General features: G+C 41.3%; 1 protein-coding gene across 7 annotated transcripts in view; it reads left to right on the top strand.

Annotated features, from left to right (window-relative positions):
- The window catches only part of LOC137322503 (glutamate receptor 4), a 165,470-nt gene extending 145,096 nt beyond the window's left edge, over positions 1–20,374 (top strand). For 2 of the 7 annotated variants that reach the window (XM_067985432.1, XM_067985429.1), the window contains 5 exons: positions 5,331–5,529; positions 12,818–13,065; positions 17,833–17,947; positions 19,498–19,632; positions 19,988–20,374. In XM_067985432.1, coding sequence (XP_067841533.1) covers positions 5,331–5,529; positions 12,818–13,065; positions 17,833–17,947; positions 19,498–19,632; positions 19,988–20,152 — 862 coding nt within the window. In that variant the 3' untranslated portion in view covers positions 20,153–20,374. Of the gene's footprint in view, positions 1–5,330; positions 5,530–12,817; positions 13,066–17,132; positions 17,248–17,832; positions 17,948–19,497; positions 19,714–19,987 lie in introns of all 7 variants that reach the window. The other 5 variants (XM_067985430.1, XM_067985428.1, XM_067985427.1 and 2 more) reach the window with 4 other exon arrangements.
- The last annotated feature ends 136 nt before the right edge of the window (positions 20,375–20,510 follow it).

Genomic DNA, 20,510 nt, shown 5'->3' with positions numbered 1-20,510 from the left:
TCCTCTTCTCCCCTCTGAATCTTTTGTCATTACCTTAAATCTCTGTCCTCTGGTTATCAACCCTCCTGCCACTGGAAGCAGTTTCTCCTTATTTACTTTATCAAAACCCTTCATAGTTTTTAATTTTGAATTATTCTTGCTGAACTATTAAATAGTAATGCTTTAAGCACACACATTTTATTGTGGTTTTTTAAATCTATTTTTTAATGAATGGCACAGGCCATCAAATGTCAATCAGAAACCAAGGGGTAGATTTTAACCCCCGTCGCCCAGCGAGAATGGTGCATGGAAGGGGTTAAGATCAGGCCGAGTCCATTCCGGCTGCACCCTTCCCACCCGGCAACATCTTATCTTTACTGATGTTGAAGTTGGCTGAGGCTCCGGCTCCAGGCAAACGAGGGCCTAATTTAAATATAAAAGTCGCGGCCCAATGACGTCATCAGTGACGAGACGGATTTTTCCAAAGACTCGGGAAGGCCCACCTGGTGTCAAAGGCGCCAGGGAAATCTGACAGGATGCAACAGAGCAGCCAGAAGATGCTAAGAGAAGTAAAATTTTTGATTGTTCGAATGGAACAGGAAGAAATCCTTCGGCCTCTCTTGCTCTGGCCGTCCCTTTCTCTCCACACACTGGCATCTGTTTGGGAACCCTACCCCCAGAAACATTTACCTTATGCTGGGCCCATTCCTTACGTCCTCACTGGTGGACGCCTCAATTCCCACTCCCTCCCGCCGGCCAGGTAGTGGATCTTGCCAGGCTCAGGCGGGACTCTGGAAAGTTTATTTAAATGAGGCCCCGCCGTTAAGATCAGCCGGGCCTCCACGTCCCTGTACTCCCCAGGTGCGCTGACCGCTTTGGGGGCACAGGCACACTGTACCCACCTCCCCGTTAAAATCTGTTGTACTCATTGCCAAATGCGCTATTCCCACTGTTTACTAGCTCTGTCTACTCAACTTGTATATATTGTCAGAGTTCCCCTGATAAAACTGGGTAAATGTACTGCCCTCATATGGAACTGAGTCATACTTAGCAGGAAGACCTCAGATTCAATCTCGCCAGTTAAAGAATCATAGAGTCATACATCACAGAATGAGGCCATTTGGCCCATCCTGCCACCTCTTTGAAAGAGCTATCCAATTAGACCCACTCCCCCGCTCTTTCCCCATTGCCCTGTAATTTTTTTTCTTTTCACTATATATCCAATTCCCTTTTGGCTCAGTCTGAGTTAAATTAGTTGATGTTAGCCTTGGTGGCAGGGAGGCATCGCTATAGGTTTCGGTGACCTTGGACTGAGGAGGGAAAAGATCAGTCAGAGTTCCCAGTCTTGCTGGAAAGTACACATCGATGAACATTGAGTAAGAATTGGAACAGGTTCAGCCATAATGTCTCCATTGTCAAATAACCTGCCAACACTCACTGACCAGGTTCACATAAAGAATAGCCACTTGGATGAAGTACCCAAACTACCCTGGCTGATCTTTCTCCTCCTTAGCCTAGGGTCACTGAGACCAACTGCACCAACTCACTGTCACCTTGGCTGAGGTCAGCTATCTCAGTCAGCACCTTCTAGCGAGGAGGGGAGAAAATAATTTCTTTTGAAGCATATACTTGTCAAGTGCATACCAGTTGAGCCAATATATTTTTAAATAATTTTCTTGGTAAACCTATTAAGTGCATAAAAGAGGGTTTTATGTTTCTATTTTTGAGGTCAATATAGACATAAGCAGGAAATTGATTTCCCCATTCTGGCATTTGTGAATGCTAATCTTGTTAATTACTCATCCAAAAGGGTCATTTTAATATCCCATTATTCACAAACTGCAAGAGTCAAACCATTATAAATGTCAGGCTTCTAAATTCCAAATGTGGAGCCTCTGCAATGCACTTATGAAAGGCAGACCATGTAGGCTGTATCCCTGTAATAAGGAAGCTGCTGCTCTAGCTTTATTGTTCTCTCAGTTGCAGAATGGAAATGCTATGTGCTTGTCATTTGCAACTAAAAATATCACCTGATATAATAAAATAAGGCATGTTTAAGAATACTGAAATTGCCATGAACACTGCACCTGCTTTTTAACGGGGAAAGAAAATGCCTCTTAGATACAAGTATTCAATAATGTTCTCGTCTATAGCACTATCCATCTTCACCCAAACTTTTAAGCAGCTGGCTACAGAAAAGACATCGTTAGTTAGAAGATGTGCTGAAGTGAAGCAAAACTCATTAGAGTGCCTGTTTGCTTAGTCAATAACACTATAGACCAGAGGTTTATAGGGACATGTGGAAAATATACAGCAATGAGTTTTTGCGAAGGTCAGGTAGTCAGTTGATTTTTTAAAATACATTTGATGATCTGCCAACATATATTCCATACTATGACAAAGTGATCAGGTGGTCCAGTAGCCATATCACCAGAGTGTGGAGTCTAAACTGAGAGGACATCTCAGGAACAGTATTCAAAACTTCCAAGGAAGACCAAATGAGTTTGGGACAGTACTTTTTTCACAGAAATAGGTGGTGTCCAATGATATCAGCGGATACAGGCATTGCTCTGGACCGTTGTTAGGTCTCAAATATCCATGAGTTCTGCCATATTCCGTTGCATATTGGATCACTTTCATTATAAAGAACCCCAGATCTAATTGTGTTGCATTTGCAGATGTAAGTCTACTGATATGATGTTAAATTGAAGCTCCCTCTGCTTGACTCAATTGACCACAGCATTCACTAGAGAAAGGGTAAAGATAGTAGCTTTGCCAATATTTCTGTAAAAAAAAGTAATCACTCAAAACCCCATTCCTTAGGTCCCAATTAACGTGGAATGGGGGAATTTATTGATTGCACAGCAAAAAATACTAATCCTAATTATCATCCTGCAGTTGATGCTATTACATTTGCCAGCACATCTTTAAATTTGTAAATCAAATTACCCTTAAGGAGTATATTTTCCTAATTTTACCAAAAAAAGTAGAGTTAAGTATAAAGCTGTGTCCTGCATTATTGCTTTACATTCATTTCTACTTTTAGCTGAAATTAGGAAACGGAGGAAAATAAACCCATAATAATCCTTAAATCAGTTAATACTTACAGAAGCATGTGAAGTACTAATATTTAATTTTATGGCTGTATGAATGCATTTATAAATTAATGTACTGTCAATGCATCATGGAAAGAAATCTTCAGTTTAATCAATGATTTGCATTAGTGGTAATGTGATCTAGTACAAGGTATGTTGGTGAAAAGATGCCAAATCCAAAGTATTAACTGTAACCACTGTTTTATAAAGATCAAGGTGGAAATTTCAGAAATAATTTCCTACGGTAGGAATATTTTAACAGTCTGATGTGTAAGATGTTCCTGTGAGTCTTCTAAGGAAATGTTACTGATATGTAACGATTGTACTCGTTGGTGTTTGTTATTTCGTTCTCTGTATCTCTGTACATTCATTTTCTCAATAAATTAATATTTACCATATCTTCATATTTTGGTTTCTTGTATCATTACTTTTTGCTGTCTTCTGTCTTTCTCTCCCTCCGTTCTTGTGGTTGTGCTGTGATTTTACATTGCAGTTTAATTTTCTTGTTTTCAGTAATTAAGTAAATACCATCAATAGTGTCTGGTTACTCCTTTAATGCTGTGTTTTCAGCAGAGTTGCATTTTAAAGCAGCAGTGTCCTGTTTCATTGGCTTATTTATTTGAGATTTTAAATTGTTATAAGTGCAGCTTATCAACCCCACTGATATAACTGTCTCTTGTTAACTGATCCAGATACTTATATTGTGTTTTGAATTCTGCACATAATAACATTTATAAATATTACTGCAATTTGTTGCTTTAATTTAGGTCAGTTCTCATAGAGTCATAGAGTCATAGAGTTATACAGCACGGATAGAGGCCCTTCGGCCCATCGTGTCCGCGCCGGCCACGATGGGCCGTATATATTCCAGGCAGCATGAGTCCTCTGAGAAAATTATTTGTGCAAAGTTACAATATACAAACTGCCAAATCATTTTTGCAATGAAGATAGCTTCCCTCTGAGAGAAATATTTTCAGAAACTCAAGTCAATGATTTAAATGTTTTTTATGTCTTTTAATCACTTTTTTCTTAAGGTCAATGTCCATTCTTTGGAAAATTGAATTGACCTTCTCAGGGTCTGACAGCCTAAGTATGTCCACTGTGAAGGACACTGCAACTTTAAGATAGCTTCTTCAGTGTGATTATCTATGTGTGTACATGCACCATATGTGTTGAACAGCCACTGTGTTGATGTGCTATAGGTTGCTACCGAGACTACCATCTGTTTTATTAACCAATAAGCATGATGAAATTCAAGTCTACCTAATACTCCAATTGAATGTTTTCAGTGGTGTGAAGATCAATTTATTTTAAGCATATGTATTTTAAGCCTTTTTAAAAAATTGACCATACAAGTCTAAAAACAAAAGTATACAGTATCCAAAGGAAATGAGGCTGTCTTGGTAAGGAGCAGCAGCACTTACTGCCTGGTTTGTCCAGTCTTTTTCTTCCCGTGTACTATCAGTATGCTGTGGCACCAAATAATTTGCCTCCCATGCATACAACATGCAGCCACTGGAAGCTATCTGTAATGTCCCTTGGCTTTTGCTGTACAGACTGCCCAGGGTATACGTAGAGTTGCCACTCATCTGGTTTTCGAGTGAAATGTCTGTAAATTTCCAAAATGTAAATCAAATACCAAAAGTGTTTTTATAAATAAAAGTCCATTTGATTCCACTTATTTCTGTGTCTTATAAAGTGGGTTGATAGTTCTGGGAATGATTGCAGTTTTCAAAGTATTTTGATGAATCGCACAGCAAACTTAAACCATGATCCCATCACTTGCCCTTTGTCACACTTTGTACTTTTGGAAGAGTGGTCCCCTTGGCTCAACAGAAGAAAAGCCCAGGTACTGGAGGCTATGCAGCTGTAATTGGAGGAGTGCTGCTTCCCATTAGAATGAATGGAAATAGGTATCGTGTCATTTTACCATACCTACCCCACATGACTTCACCAGAAGACGCCATATATATTCCAGGCAGCATGAGTCACTGCTCTTGTGATTAAAACAATCTTCTTAAAGCTACCGCCATTGGGCTGGTTGAGAAAGCTGAAGCATTTTAAATAAAGGTTTGTTACGTAGATTTGAATTTGAAATGTTTAAATTACAGCGTAGGAAGGTAAAGAAAGAAAATAGGCTCTAATTTTTGATTGAGACAGACTATGATGTAAAGAGCTGTAATTTGCTGAATTAGATGTGCCATTCTTACGCTTCAGAATAATATTTAAAAGATGTATTTTTCTTTAAATATTTAGATCACTGTCTGGACGCATTGTCGGAGGAGTGTGGTGGTTCTTCACTCTGATTATAATTTCCTCCTACACGGCCAATCTTGCTGCTTTCCTGACTGTCGAGCGAATGGTGTCACCTATTGAAAGTGCTGAAGACCTTTCAAAGCAAACTGAAATTGCTTACGGATCACTGGATTCAGGTTCTACAAAAGAATTTTTCAGAGTAAGTCTCCCTGTTCCTGGTGGGGTTAGGTTATTGCCCATTTCAGTGTGCTATATTAACAAAGTAAATCAATATCCAGTCAGACCAAACACAAAGGAATACACATGTAGTTGGCCTGGAATGGTAGAAAATGGAAGGTTACAATAATAGACTGAGATGATCAAATTCTCCATGCTGCACATTGGTTCTTGTGTTGCTGGGGATGGGGGAGGAATTGTCTGTGGAGGGCAGCAGGCCCGAGTTGAGTAGTAGAGATGTGGGAACGAATGAATATTCTGAAAATTTGTTTGATTACCATTACAGGTTAGGGAGTATTGATGCAGAAATTAAATAGATGGGGTAGAGGCTATGATAAGATCAATTGTACTTAATTTGTTGGAAGGATGAACGGATGAAAGATCTTTTCTCGTTTCATGTTTTTTGATCTTCCTAAAACCTAAGTAATCAGTGTTTCTGTTGCGAGGTGCAGGTTAATGGTTCCATTGATCCAGCAATGGATGTGTCCATTCAGAAATATTGGGGGCTAAATTGGGCAGCATAGCACCCGCTCTGTAGGCGCTACACAGACACCTAAGCCTGAAAATGGCGTCCGAGATGCACGCACGCACACTTCTGGCGTGACGTGCGCTGGACGTCATCTTGGTAAAGGTGGTTGCATCTAACGAATGCCAGCAGCAGGTAGAGTAGGGAGATTATGACGTATATCAGTGTGCAACGCTGATTTAAAGGGACTGCTGCTATTTTGGAACTCCACCGCTCCAGCCAACACACTGTCTTAACATCGCAGAATGTAACAGGTCTTAAACGGCATGGGGGACCCCCCCACCCCAACCAGGGCTATTTAAAGGGATCATACAAACTAATTGTTGGATTATTGCCTCTGGCTGCTGATGCATTTGTACCTATCTTTGGAGGTCTCCTATATTGAATACTAGGACTAGGGGACATAGCCTAAAAATTAGAGCCAGGACTTGCAGGAGTGAAGTTTGGAAACACTTCCACACGCAAAGGGTGGTAGCAGTTTGGAACGCTCTTCTGCAAACGGCAGTTGATGCTAGCTCAATTGTTAATTTTAAATCTGAGATTAATAGATTTTTGTTAACCAAAGGTGTTAAGGGATATGGGGCTAAGGAGAGTATATGGAGTTAGGTCACAGATCAGCCATGATCTCATTGAATGGCGGAACAGGCTTGAGGGGCTGAATGGCCTACTCCTGTTCCTATGTTCCTATAATAAAGTTTCAATACTCTGCAGGGAATGGGCTGGCTAGCTGGTAGGCAACAGCAAGGGCACTGGTGGAGTGGCAGGGGTGGGAAAGAAATGCTGTCATCCTGAGACAGGGCCGCAGGTTCATGTTCCATGGAGCCACTGCCACTTGCTGCCTCCTGTTGTGCGCCACCTTCTCCTGCAAGAAAGCAGGACGTGTGTCAGTGAATGCCATAGAATCATAGAAAGTTAGGGCACAGTAGGAGGCCATTCGGCCCATCGTGTCCGTACCAGCTGAAAAAGCGCTATCCAGCTTAATCCCACTTTCCAACACTTGGTGCCTAGCCCTGTAGGTTACAGCACTTCAAGTGCACATCCAAGTACTTTTTAAGTGAGTTGAGGGTTTCTGCCTCTACCACGCTTGCTGGCAGTGAGTTCCACCACCCTCTGGGTGAAAAAAAATCTCCTCAGCTCCCGTCTAATCATTCTATCAATTACTTTAAATCTATGCCCCCTGGTCACTGACCCCCCCTGCTAAGGGAAAGAGGTCCTCCCTATCCACTCTATCTAGTCCCGTCATAATTTTATATACCTCAACTAAATCTCCCTTTAGCCTCCTTTGTTCCAAGGAAAACAACCCCAGCCTATCCAATCTTTTCTCATAGCTAAAATTCTCCAGCCCTGGCAACATCCTCGTAAATCTCCTCTGTACCCTCTCTAGTGCAATCACATCTTTCCAGAACTGTACGCAGTACTCAAGCTGTGGCCTAACCAATGTTTTATACAGTTCAAGCATAACCTCCCTGCTCTTATGTTCTATGTCTCGGCTAATAAAGGAAATTATCCTGTATGTTTTATCTACCTGTTGTGCTACCTTCAGGGATCTGTGGACATGCGCTCCAAGGTCCCTCATTTCCTCTACACCTCTCAGTATCCTCCCATTTATTGTGTATTCCCTTGCCTTATTTGCCCTCCCCAAATGCATCACCTCACACTTCTCTGGATTGAATTCCATTTGCCAATTTTCTGCCCACCTGAGCACTCCATTGATATCTTCCTGCAGTCTACAGCTTTCGTCCTCACTATCAACCACACGGCCAATTTTTGTATCATCTGCAAACTTCTTGATCAAGCCCCCCCACATTCAAGTCCAATTATATACCACAAAACACAAGGGACCTAGTACTGAGCCTTGCAGGACCCCACTGGAAACAGCCTTCCAGTCGCAAAAATACCCATCAACCATTATCCTTTGCTTCCTGCCACTGAGCCAATTTTGGATCCAATTAGCCACTTTCCCTTGGATCCCATGGGCTTTTACTTTTTTGACCGGTCTGCCATGTGGGACCTTGTCAAAAGCCTTGCTAAAATTCACATACACTACATCAAACACGTTACCCTCATCGAACCTCCTTGTTACCTGCTCAAAAAACTCAAAAAATGTTCTGCAAGATGTTTGGATGATGTGGCTATCATGGTTGAATAGCTTCCAGTGTGTGTGACCTGTGAGTTGCAGGTGTGTGGCTTGTAACAGTGGTAATGTGTGAGGGTGAGATGAAGCATTTGATTGGAAGACTTGAGCACTGATTGAAAGAGTTTGTTGGTAGGTGGGTGATGGGGGACGTAGTGCGTGGAGCAGTGGATGTGGCTGGTGGTGTAGTTGGTATGATAGGCCACTTGAAACTTGAATTCATGCACCTTGACAACTCATATTAAATCATTGAACTTCTTCCTGCACTGCATCCATGTTCGTTATGCTATGCTCCTGGCATTGATCTTGGCCGCTATTGCCTCCCACTGCCTCGGAAGCATATGTCTGGAAGGCCTTTTGCCTCGCCTGCAGATATAGGATGCCCCTCCTTCTGTCCACCTCTTGCACCAAGGCCTCTAGTGCATCATCAGAGAACCTTGGTGCATGCACTCTCGCAGGCCCGTTACAAACTCAGATCAGCAGATTGGTGAGGTCTGGCATGCAGATTGGAGGATGTGAGATTTAATTTTGTGAAGCTTTTATTCGATATTTTAAAATAAAATAAAAGTTTTTAAACATAAGGATGAGACCTGCGTCTCCATTCAGACCCGTATCTTATATTTTGAAATTATAAGAGTCCCACAAACTCCGAGGTGCCAAGTTGTTGCTTATTAAAAATTCCAGAGTTCCCATCATCACCATTCTTCACTATAGTCCAGGACGGATTCACTTCTCAATGGACTTAAAGCACCTCCTGCAGCCACAGTGCACCTCCCCTTTAAGAGGTGCAGGTTGCCTTTAAGTGGTGCGAGCACTCCCGATACCAGGGCCCCCTGCTGCAGGGTAGATAAAGGGGAACTAGTGGGTGTAGTATATTTGGATTTTCAAAAGGCATTCAATAAGGTGCCACATAAAAGGTTGTTACTCAAGATAAGGGCTCATGGGGGTGGGGGTAACATATTAGCATGGATAGACCATTAGGACAGAAAACAGAGAGTAGGGATAAACGGGTCATTTTCTGGTTGGCAGGCCGTAACTAGTGAGGTACCCCAAGAATCGGTGCTTGGGTCTCAGCTATTTACAATCTATATTAATGACTTGGATGAAGGGACTGAGTGTAAAGTATCCAAGTTTGCTGACCATACAAAGCTAAGTGGAAAAGTAAGCAATGAGGAGGACACAATGAGTCTGCAATTGGATATAGACAGATTAAGTGAGTGGTCAAGAAGGTGGCAGATGGAGTATAATGTGGGGAAATGTGAGGTTATTCACTTTGGTAGGAAGAATAGAAAAACAGAATATTTTTTTTAAATGGTGAGAAATAATTAAATGTTGGTGTCCAGAGAGACTTGGGTGTCCTGGTACAAGAAACACAAAAAGTTAGCATGCAGGTACAGCAGGCAATTAGGGGTCCAAATGGCATGTTGGCCTTTATTGCAAGGGGGTTGGAATACAAGAGTAAGGAAGTCTTAGTACAATTGTACAGGGCTTTGGTGAGACCTCACCTATTGTACTGCGTACAGTTTTGGTCTCCTTATCTAAGGAAGGATATACTTACCTTAGAGCGGTGCAATGGAGATTCACTAGATTAATTCCTGGGATGAGAGGGTTGTCCTATGAGGACAGATTGAGTAGAATGGGCCTATACTTTCTGGAGTTTAGAAGAATGAGAGGTGATCTCATTGAAACATATAAGATTAAGAGGGGGCTTTACACGGTAGATGCTGAGAGGTTGTTTCTCCTGGCTTGGATTGTCTAGAACTAGAGGGCATAGTCGCAGGATAAGGGGTCGGCCATTTAAGACTGAGATGAGGAGAAATTTCTTCACTCAGAAGATTGTGAATCTTTGGAATTCTCTACCCCAGAGGCCGGCGGATGCTGAGTCGTTGAGTATATCCAAGGCTGAGATAGATAGATTTTTGGATTCCAGGGGAATCAAGGGACATGGGGATCGGGCAGAAAAGTGGAGTTGAGGTTGAAGATCAGTCATGATCTGATTGAATTGCGGAACAGGCTTGAGGGGCGTTATGGCCTACTCCTGCTCCTATTTCTTATGTTCTTATGTTCTTATGTTCTTAAGCTGTGCGTGCAGCCACTCAACAGCACTGGTAGCGTTGGCTGCACGCAGCAATCATAGAAATCATCAGGCAGCACGAAAGTTGTGGGCTGTCTGCATTGCAACCAACGGGCATGGGTTAATCGCACACCTCGATCCCAGTGCCCATTTTTGGGAGTTATCCAATATAACCCCCATTGCCTCGTATTGTTTCATATCATGTTTGTCCTTTTTTTGGGGTAGCTTTTCTTCTGCCTGATTTTTCTGCCTTTCTTTCCTGCTCACTTTTGTGCAGTATCCTTTAGTGGGAAACATTCTGGCAATGGTTGTCTTCAGGGCTACCTTCAGTGCTTTTCTGAGCTTGACATGGAAGTGATATTGAGCATCCATGTACAGTGAGTTGTTTGTCTGTAAACTGAGTCATTTTAGATGTCAAATAATTAGAACCAAGAATCCAGTTCAGTGATTGAATCTTTTAAATGTGAGGTGAATTCTCTGCTGCTAGTTCAGGGTATAAGCTCACAGTGATGCCAAAATGTATTATAACAATAGTAAAAATGTAGAAATTCTAGAGATGGAAGCTCTTTTTTACAGGAAAATTAATAAAACAGTTTCACCAAAAGTTGCACTGCAGCATTTATACGAAGAGAAAATACCAAACGTGAGCTAAATCTAAATTTAATTGATTGCCCAAATGCTTGTTCTGACTTCCAAAGCTCCATCCCACATAAACTCCCAATTGTCTAAAACTCCATTGCCCACTTCCTATCCTACACAAAGTCCTGCAGACCCATTCCCCTATCCTTACCAACTTCCACTGGCTCTTCATTCCCAACACATTGGAGTGGAAATTCCTTTAGGCCCATTCTGGGGCTTGAAATGGGCTCATGCACAGGCGCGAAAACAGCCCAAAATTGCGCCTCGAGTCTCATTAATAGTAATTGGGGCTGTGGCACCTCCACAGGCAGCCCATCCATTTAAGAAAATGAATATCGGGCCACTTGCTTCACAGGCAGCGGCCCAAAGATAAGTCCCGAGAAGGGGGGTGGTGGAGTAGCAACGGGGACAGGGGGCTGATTGGGACTACTGTGGAGTCAGGGGAGCCTGCCATAGCAACGTTTTTTGACATTTTTAAATAAAAAGCTTCCCAGCCGGTGAAGAATCCTGAGTGGAGCAGGCCCGATATCCAATTTCAGCAAGGGGGCCTAAAACAGGCACTGGGGCCCCGATTTACACAAGTAAGGCTGCCTTACATGTGTAAATCGGGGCTGCCCGATGGCTGCCATGGATGCCTTAAAAATGGCCCAACCCAGTATCGGGTTGACATCTTTCAGGTGTACTTTGAGTGCAGGACATTAGTTCCCAAAATTGGCCCTCCTTGCACCCATTTTACACCTTTAAATGGGTGCAACGAGGTCCAATTTCTATCTCATTGAATTCAAAATCCTTGCCTTGTTTACTAATCCCTCCACAACTTTGCCCGATGTACCACGTGGCTGCAGCACAGGTAGTGGCAGGTTGAGTGAGGCTGACCATGAAAGAGATGCATGAGAGGGTGAGTGTGAGATAGAGCCATGAGATTGTATGAGGATTGGGTTGAGTGGTAGTGGTGGGATGAGTACTGGCGAGGTGAGTAAGTGCAGGTAAGATGAGGATGAGCTTTGAGTGGGTGTGAGGGGTGATGTGATAAGAGTAGTGTTGGCAGTGCAGAAGGAGATGTGGGGTGGGGGCGGTGATGTGGCAGACAGAGTGTAGGGGAATGAGTAAGTGTACTCACTTCGGCTGACCTACTTCGGTGATTGAAGCGCCTCCTGCACTGTATGTAGGTGCGCGATATGTTGGTGGTGCAGGTGACCTCCTCTGCCACCTCGAGCCAAGCCTTCTTGGTGGCAGAGACAGGCTGCTTCCTCCCACCCGCCGGGGGGAAGATCTCTGTCCTCCCCCTCCTCCTCACCCCATCCAATGATACCTGGAGTGAGGCATCATTAAACCTGGGAGCAGCCTTCCCCCTGGGCTGCTCCATGCTGTAATTTTTCCTATTTTCTGCAGCTTCAGTCAGTGGAGGACTGCCCCTTTAAATAGGGCTCCTCCAGCTGACAGACCTTGCTGCGCATGCGCAGTCCGCCCGCTGCACAGCTTCCCAGCGGGAAAGCCGGAAGCACAGGTAAGTGGCTCCAGTTAGCCTGCGATTCCGTGCGGAGCACCCCAATTTCACCGGGCGCGTTACCCATGTGCCCAGTCGACCCCCCCACTGAGAACCCGCCGCCCTGCTAATATCGAGCCCATTAACTCTGTTTCTTTCTCCACAGATGCTGCCTGACTTGCTGAGCTTTTCCAGCATTTTCTGTTTTTATTTCAGATTTCCAGCATCCGCATTATTTTGCTTCTGTTTTCAAAATCTTTCTCATTGACCATGCTTGCAGTCATCACTATGAACTCTTCAGATACTGCACAGCATCCATTTCTCCTCTGCTAAGCACTTTGGGATGTTTACTATGTGAGTGGCATTATATAAATGCAAGTTGTTGTTGCTGATTCCAGTTTCTCTTTTTCAGAGATCAAAAATAGCAATATATGAGAAAATGTGGGCCTACATGAAATCTGCAGAACCTTCTGTTTTCACCAAGACCACAGCTGAGGGTGTGGCCCGGGTCCGCAAATCCAAGGGCAAGTTCGCTTTCCTTCTGGAGTCCACAATGAATGAATATATTGAGCAGAGGAAACCGTGTGACACGATGAAAGTAGGAGGCAACCTGGATTCCAAAGGATACGGAGTGGCGACGCCTAAGAACTCCCCATTAAGGTGGGTGGGATAGTATAACAATATGTCATTGTGTTGTTATAGTATTCCACCTACCCTGATGTCCCTTGTATTTCTTTTATCTTGTGTGACTATGGTATGTGCATGATTTCATTTCACATCTTTGAAGACAATGCAGGTAATGAATGTTCCACTATTAAAAAAAGATCATCTGTACTTTCCTTCGTGACACTAAAAGCTGTTGGAGGAGAGAACAAAACAATTCCACTTTAGTACTTTTATAACATAGAACTCTTTGTGACTCAACAAATAAAGTATGTGTGAATTTTAATGTAAGTATCAAGAACTGCACAGCAGAAAACTTTATTTTCCATTATGCAAAATTTAATCAAAAATTAGCAAGATACTAAATAGAAAGAAAGAAAAAAATACTTGCATTTATTTATATGGTACCTTATCGTGACCTCACGATGCGTCAGGGTGCTATACTGCTAATGGATTATTATATACAGCAGTCCCTGCTGTAATGTAGGCTAATACAGTATTTTAGAGTATTCAGTGGTAAGGAAACATTTTTTAATTACTTTTTGTAGCACCACCAACCATAAATACTCACATAGGCATCTTTCTTATCTTCATTTTAAAGCATCATCTTATCCAGTCGGTAGTAGATTATTCTGTGATGCTGGGCTCCAGGCGAGTAACTGCATTCGAAGGGAATGCTGGTCAGAGAATCAGGGCTACAATGCTGTAGCTGTATCTTTAACCCACATTCCCATCTGGTGTGACCCCGGTGGCAGACAAGATCACAGAATTACGCCCCTTGTGTTCTTCTAATTACATATGAATTACATAAGAATTTACTAAGGTAAGCCCCCAACTTCCAGTCACTAACAGGTATTTCGTTCTCATAACTAGTGATGTTCAAATGCCTGAGATCTTGAGCATTGTTTGACATAACCACTTTTTTGTGCCACAGTTTTTGTGTCATTACTTCCATTCCCCTTGAGTCTTTTTGTGTATTAGGTGAGATAAGAACAGGTTCTGACCATAACAGAGACGGGTGTCTCACAAATTTGACATACTGATTCCTGAGCCTAGAAATTCCTAGTTAAATTGTACTGGGCTGACAATGAATGGACAAGCCTGAACTTTCCCATAGGCTAATGCAGTAGAACTTAGTATACACGCCAAATGCAACCCATTTCCCTCTCGCCTGTCACCTTTGCCAAACTTGCTGCTCCATTATTTTTATTTGTTTGTTTTTGGGATGTAGGCGATGCTGGAAAGACCGCATTTATTGCCCATCCCTGGGAACGTGGTGGTGGGCCTTCTCCTTGAACTGCTGCAGTTCTAGTGGTGATGGTGCTACCCCCATAGGAGTTAGGTAGGGAATTCCAGGATATTAACCCAGCGACAATGAAGGAACAGTGATATGTCCAAGTCAGCATGGTTTATGACTTGGAGGGAAACTTGGAAGTGATGGTGCTCCCAATGCATTGCTTCTCTTGTCCTTCTCAATGATAGAGGTCGAAGGGAAGCGAGGTGGTATTGAAGTAACCTTGGTGAGTTGCTGCAGTGCATCCTGTAGATTGTACTGCAGCCACAATATGCCAGTGACGAAAGAGGTAGACAAGGGCACCAATCAAGAGAAATGTTCGGTTATCTCCAGGGTTCTAATGTGGACTATTTGGTTGCGGTATATTGTTTGACTATTAAGAAGAAAGCTATCCCAACACCTTTAGCACATGTGGAAGGGTCATATGATAATTCCCAATCGCAGCAATATGGAAGTTAGACACATCCTGCCACTCTATTGCTAATGCATTTCTGAGAGTGACCCTTAAACAACACATTGGTTGCGTTTGTGGCCGACATTAATGAGCAACACTGGAGTAACGTATTCTCCACCAACCCTGATTGATGTGATAGTTAATTCTGTTTTTGAACTAAATAAGGAGATGGCCTGACAAACAGAGCTTTGCCATTTGCCATTCAATGTGGATCTTCAGTGGATCACTAGATGGTGGATGAGAATCACCCTCCCATTTTCCCTCTCTCTCTATGGGGAAGCATCTCAATGAAAGCACGGCTGAGATCAGGAATTCATATATTGGAAAATCATTGCCACATCCTGCATCCTACCACTCTCTGGCACTGAGCATTGGCAGCTCCAGAGACCTGTTCTGCTATGTTGCCTGGTATATACTCTTATTTAAGGTTTCCAGTTTATTTAGGAAACACTGTGCATAAAATAATATCTGTTATTCTGTACATTTTTCTAGTTATACGGAATGTAATTTTTGCAGATATCATGGTATGCATATTTCAAAAACTGTAAAGGAAATTCATTACTCAAAGGGACATCCAACAGCTTGGAAAGAATATTAGGCACTGCCTGCGCTATGCCAAATATGAGCATAAAAGACATCTTTTTCTATAACAACGTTTGAGCACCTTTTTAAAATCATTTCAGAAGCATTTGCTGGTATATTCCAAAGTGCAGAAATTTTAAAGGTACACTATTCATTGAACAGGCTTAGTCCATTAGACCTTAATGCCTCTGTACATAGCTCTAGGACTACATATCCAAGAATAAGATTTTTTATCATTTGTCATTTCAAGATCCTATCCCATGGCTTGTGTCACAGTCCATGATCGTCTGCAGATTAGACTCACCATCAGTGCAGCAACCAGTCTGCCTTGCTTGACAAACAGGGGCTTTTTGCCTAGGGAACCTGTGGAGTTGGAAGAGCTTATGTGTGAGAACAAGTCAGACTGGGTGAAAATAACTTGATGATTAAGAGAATTATATCATTATTTTATATTATAAAAGGAATATCTAGCAAAATGAAACGCTATTTTCAGAAGTATACAAATCGGGTATTGCTAGCAGTAGATTCGCTGTAACAGCTGTCCAATCAGTACGACATGTTGAAACATTAAAGTTTATGCTGCTTTTGGATGAAGAACTTCCCACTGTATATTAAACTTCTGCCACATCATGTTTTGTTGCAGAGATGTCACCCTGCCCTACTTCATTGGGTATGATGATTCTTTTCATGGATACATTTCAAGGCATCTTGAAAAGTTTTAGTTGTCCACCAATGTGTTTCCATTTATAATTATTTTGCTGAATCACTTCAGTTATTTTATTTGGAGAGTATAACCCTAGATAGGACTGGGACAATAAACTATGATAAATCACAATCAGGACAGTGTCAATTTAGATCATTACAATTCCACGAGAAGGACATTGTGAAAATCCTAAGATTTAGGATTACTGCTATAAACTTAGGGACGGAGGTTAGAAGACATGTTTCCAACCAAAAAGTTATTAGATTATAGAATGCATTATGCTAAGTGGCTGTTGGAGCTGTCAATCATAACTTTTAAAGGGGAATCAAATAAACACCTAAAGATGAACAATCTTGAGGGACGGGGGGGAAAGAGCAGAAATGGGATTAGAATGGAAGCTCCAATGTGGAACTAGTACCTCCACAAGCACAATGGGACAAATGGCTTCCATTTACGCTGAAGTTTCTATGATTCTATTCAATTCAAAATTCAAATTTACTATCACTTACTGAATTTCTTCCGCTTTCTGTTTGGTTTCTATCCTTCAATATTCATGTGTTTTTCTACCATGCAGTAGCAGCATTTACTGAATATATTTTGATGACTCCTAATCAACCCTCTCAATGGACATACTGGGGGTAATTTTAACTTTTGGCAATAGTGTAAAATGAGTGATATTGGATTGACCGTCTGTTATAGATCCCACCCGTCATAGATTCCGCCCGAATTTCCCTTCCATTGAAGTTAATAGAAAGAAAAATCGGACGGGGTGTATAACGGGCGGCCGATTCGATATCGCCTGTTCTATATCGCTAAAAGTTAAATTAACCCCCGTTGGCTTTGCAGCAAGAGGACCCATAATTATATTGAAAAGTTTGTAAAGCACGACTTGTCAAAACATGATTGCTGAATCAAAGGTGCGCATGATAAGGTGTTATTTAGCATGGAACGGAAGAAATTACTATTGTCCTCGTCCGTCTCAATTTTTAACAGCTGTGCACTTTCTTACAAGTATGTTTTATCGTTTCAAGAAATGCTGTTAACCTCGCAGTTTTAAAACTGAATGAACAAGGACTCTTGGACAAATTGAAAAACAAATGGTGGTACGACAAAGGAGAGTGTGGCAGCGGGGGAGGTGACTCCAAGGTTAGCCTCAATGTCACCACAAGTGGGTAACAGTATACTAGTAATGGGTACGTCTGCTAGAGTATGAAATGAGCTCTACAGTAACTCTCAATATTGCGTAACAGCAGCAGCTAAAAATCCTGAGAGGAATTTTATTCTTTTTAACAAAATAGCAAGATGATGTAAGTACTGTCAAAACATAAATATTTGCCTCCTCTTTCCAACGCAGTACAATTTTGTAAATTATATATATCTCATATAAATATAGATATATATATATTTATTTGCATTTAATAGTTCCTTCAGGTTATTTCACTTAAATAGGTTTTTAAACTTGAAAGCTGCCTTTAAAGTCTTCTTGCCAATATTTCTGGCTTCACAGTATTTGCACTTGCTTTTATTTAAATATCTTCCTAGCAGTATGTGCCTATTACCTAAAGCGATAAAGCAGGTCCCAGTTGCATGTCTGCTTCTGTACTTGGGACCTATGCAGCATTCACCTGCTGGGGCTTTGGTTTATCACTTTGTTAAGAAATTCTGTGTGGCTTTAATTGAATAACATAAAATAACATATATAATGTTATTTATGTTATTTTCCACGTGAAGAGTTCCCGTAAACCTTGCAGTTTTGAAATTCAGTGAGCAAGGCATCTTAGACAAGCTGAAAAACAAATGGTGGTACGATAAAGGTGAATGTGGAGCCAAGGACTCTGGAAGTAAGGTCAGTCGCTGCAGTTTGGGACCTACTGTTGTCTTGTCAGAACAGATTAGGAGTCTAAATGCACACTTTTAATATATATATCATTTGTATGATAGTTAAATGTAGTATATTGTTATATTCAGCACCAGTATGTTGCAATAAAGCATTGATTTTATTATTGTGTAAATGACATAATGAAAATATCTCAACTCACTTAGTAAATTAAGACATAGTTAGTCAAAACAGGACTCAAAATCAAATTCACTGTGCAGCTGAAAATTGGAACGCAGTACCACAGCATGATGCAGCAATTATCAATAACCATTACTGATCATGCTGGTACATTAGGATTAACCTGGTACTATTTAAGAAGCAAGAAGTGAAAGACACATAGGATAACTCTGTTCAGGAATAAAGGATTTGTAACAATCAGTCAACTTTATAGTTGAATGAATTATATGAAACACAGACTGAAATATTGGCCCTCTTTTGTCTGTTTATTTATGTAACACCTTATCCTATCTCTCAGAAATATCCCAAAGCACTTCACATACAATGAATTACTTTGAAGGTATAGTGCCTGTTATTATGTAAGCAAATCTTGCAGTCATTTTGCACATAGCAAGATCTAACAAACAGAACAACATAAATGACCAGTTAATCTGTGTTTGGGGGAGAAATATTGGCCAGAACATCTCCCTTTGAATGCTGCCATAGATCTTTAGCATTCAACTAAAAAGAAAATGGATTCTTGGTTTAATGTCATATTCAAGGGGCAGCACTTCCTCAGTACTGCATAATAGACAATCTGGTGAAATCAATGGGATGAAAATCGGGCAGGTTCTACAACGGGCCAGCAATCCACTGCATCACACTACCCCTAGGCAGTAAAGACGAAAATTCCCCCCAGAGACAGTCAGACCTGTTAAATGACTAATTTCTATGCTACATTAATGTGCTACATTGAAAGACCTTTGTAGACAACAAAGTGTATCAGATTAGCCATGTTTGTGCTCTTTCCCCCAACCTTGTTCTACCAACCTCTTTTGTCCAAAAAGCTATTCTTGCCTTTCTATTTCTGACTCATACAATAGTAACAGTGTACACCATAGAACACAAAATGTCACTGCATCATTCAACATCCTTCAGAGACATACTCACATTGTATAGAAAACATCTTTTGTCACCTGCCTGCTACATTTAAAAAGATCCTTGAATATTAATATTCTTATTCATTCCCCACTGACTATCAATGCACACTTCATATTCACGTGTGATATTTTAAAGGATAAAGTTTCATGTAAAGAGCTAAAAGATGGCTTATAATTTAATCTCATGATCTATCTTCATTTGGGTCATGGTAATAGCAGCAAATCTTTTATCAGATTGTGTTCCTAGCTATTTAGTTGTGTATGTAATAATAATATACACACTTTAGTAAATGCAAGTTATTTAATCTGTTTGTTCAAGGAATTGTTTGCCTTAAATATAGGTCATCGTGTTACTATTGTATTGTCCTGTCTTTGTTACCCACTACTGAGGTCTAATCGATTTGCCTTGTTTCTTCTTAGGACAAGACGAGCGCTTTGAGCCTTAGCAACGTAGCTGGAGTCTTCTATATTCTAGTTGGAGGCCTTGGTTTGGCAATGCTGGTGGCTTTGGTAGAATTCTGTTACAAGTCCAGGGCAGAGGCGAAGAGAATGAAGGTGGCAAAGAGTACACAGAATTTTAATCCAACTTCCTCGCAGAATACCCAGAATTTAGCAACATATAGAGAAGGTTACAACGTATATGGAACCGAAAGTGTTAAAATTTAGGGGTAGGATTTAGGGCCTAATAAAGTGGGTGGTGCATTTGTAATGAAGTGTTGTGGTATGATGTCTAGTGGTACCGCTTGCTTACATATTGAGCTATGGCCATAAAAGAAAATACTTAAGAGGATGTTACAGTGTTCTGCTGCTTATTTCTTAGCTAAGAATGACTTTTTGGTGTTTATTGTATTTTGTTGTTGCTTTTATCAGATTAAGGCCATGCAGTAATAATATTTTTTTTTCAATCCAGCTGACTTTTTCGGAAGCTATGAGAAACAAAGCCAGATTATCCATAACTGGAAGCGTCGGAGAAAATGGCCGTGTATTGACTCCAGACTGCTCGAAGGCCGTGCACACTGTTCCTACCATTAGACAGAATCCAGGATTGGCTATAGTAGCATCGGATCTACCATAAAAACCAAATACTATTTGAGTGCCTTAAAAAAAAATACGGAACGGTCTTGATGACTAATGGTAATGCAGCACAGACTGTGACAACATTGCAAGAATCCTCACTTAATGTGAAGACAAAAAGTAGGGTGGGAGAGAACTCGCTTGAAACAGATCACCATCAGGAAAAAGTGTGCATGAGCTCTGTTTAAAACACCCCAATTCTGATTTGATATCAGGAAAATTCTGTGAAGGTTGCAGAACAAAGCAACTAAAAACTTCTGAAGAAATACATGCCAATAAGGAATTGAAATCATTACTAGTAGAAATTCAGATGTGAAGGACCCATTGCTAGACCCACTTGGCTTTTGTCTTGAGACACA

This window comes from Heptranchias perlo, chromosome 6 (genome assembly GCF_035084215.1).
Source record: "Heptranchias perlo isolate sHepPer1 chromosome 6, sHepPer1.hap1, whole genome shotgun sequence".
Lineage (NCBI taxonomy): Eukaryota > Metazoa > Chordata > Chondrichthyes > Hexanchiformes > Hexanchidae > Heptranchias > Heptranchias perlo.
This window is presented reverse-complemented; position numbering and strand designations above follow the sequence as displayed.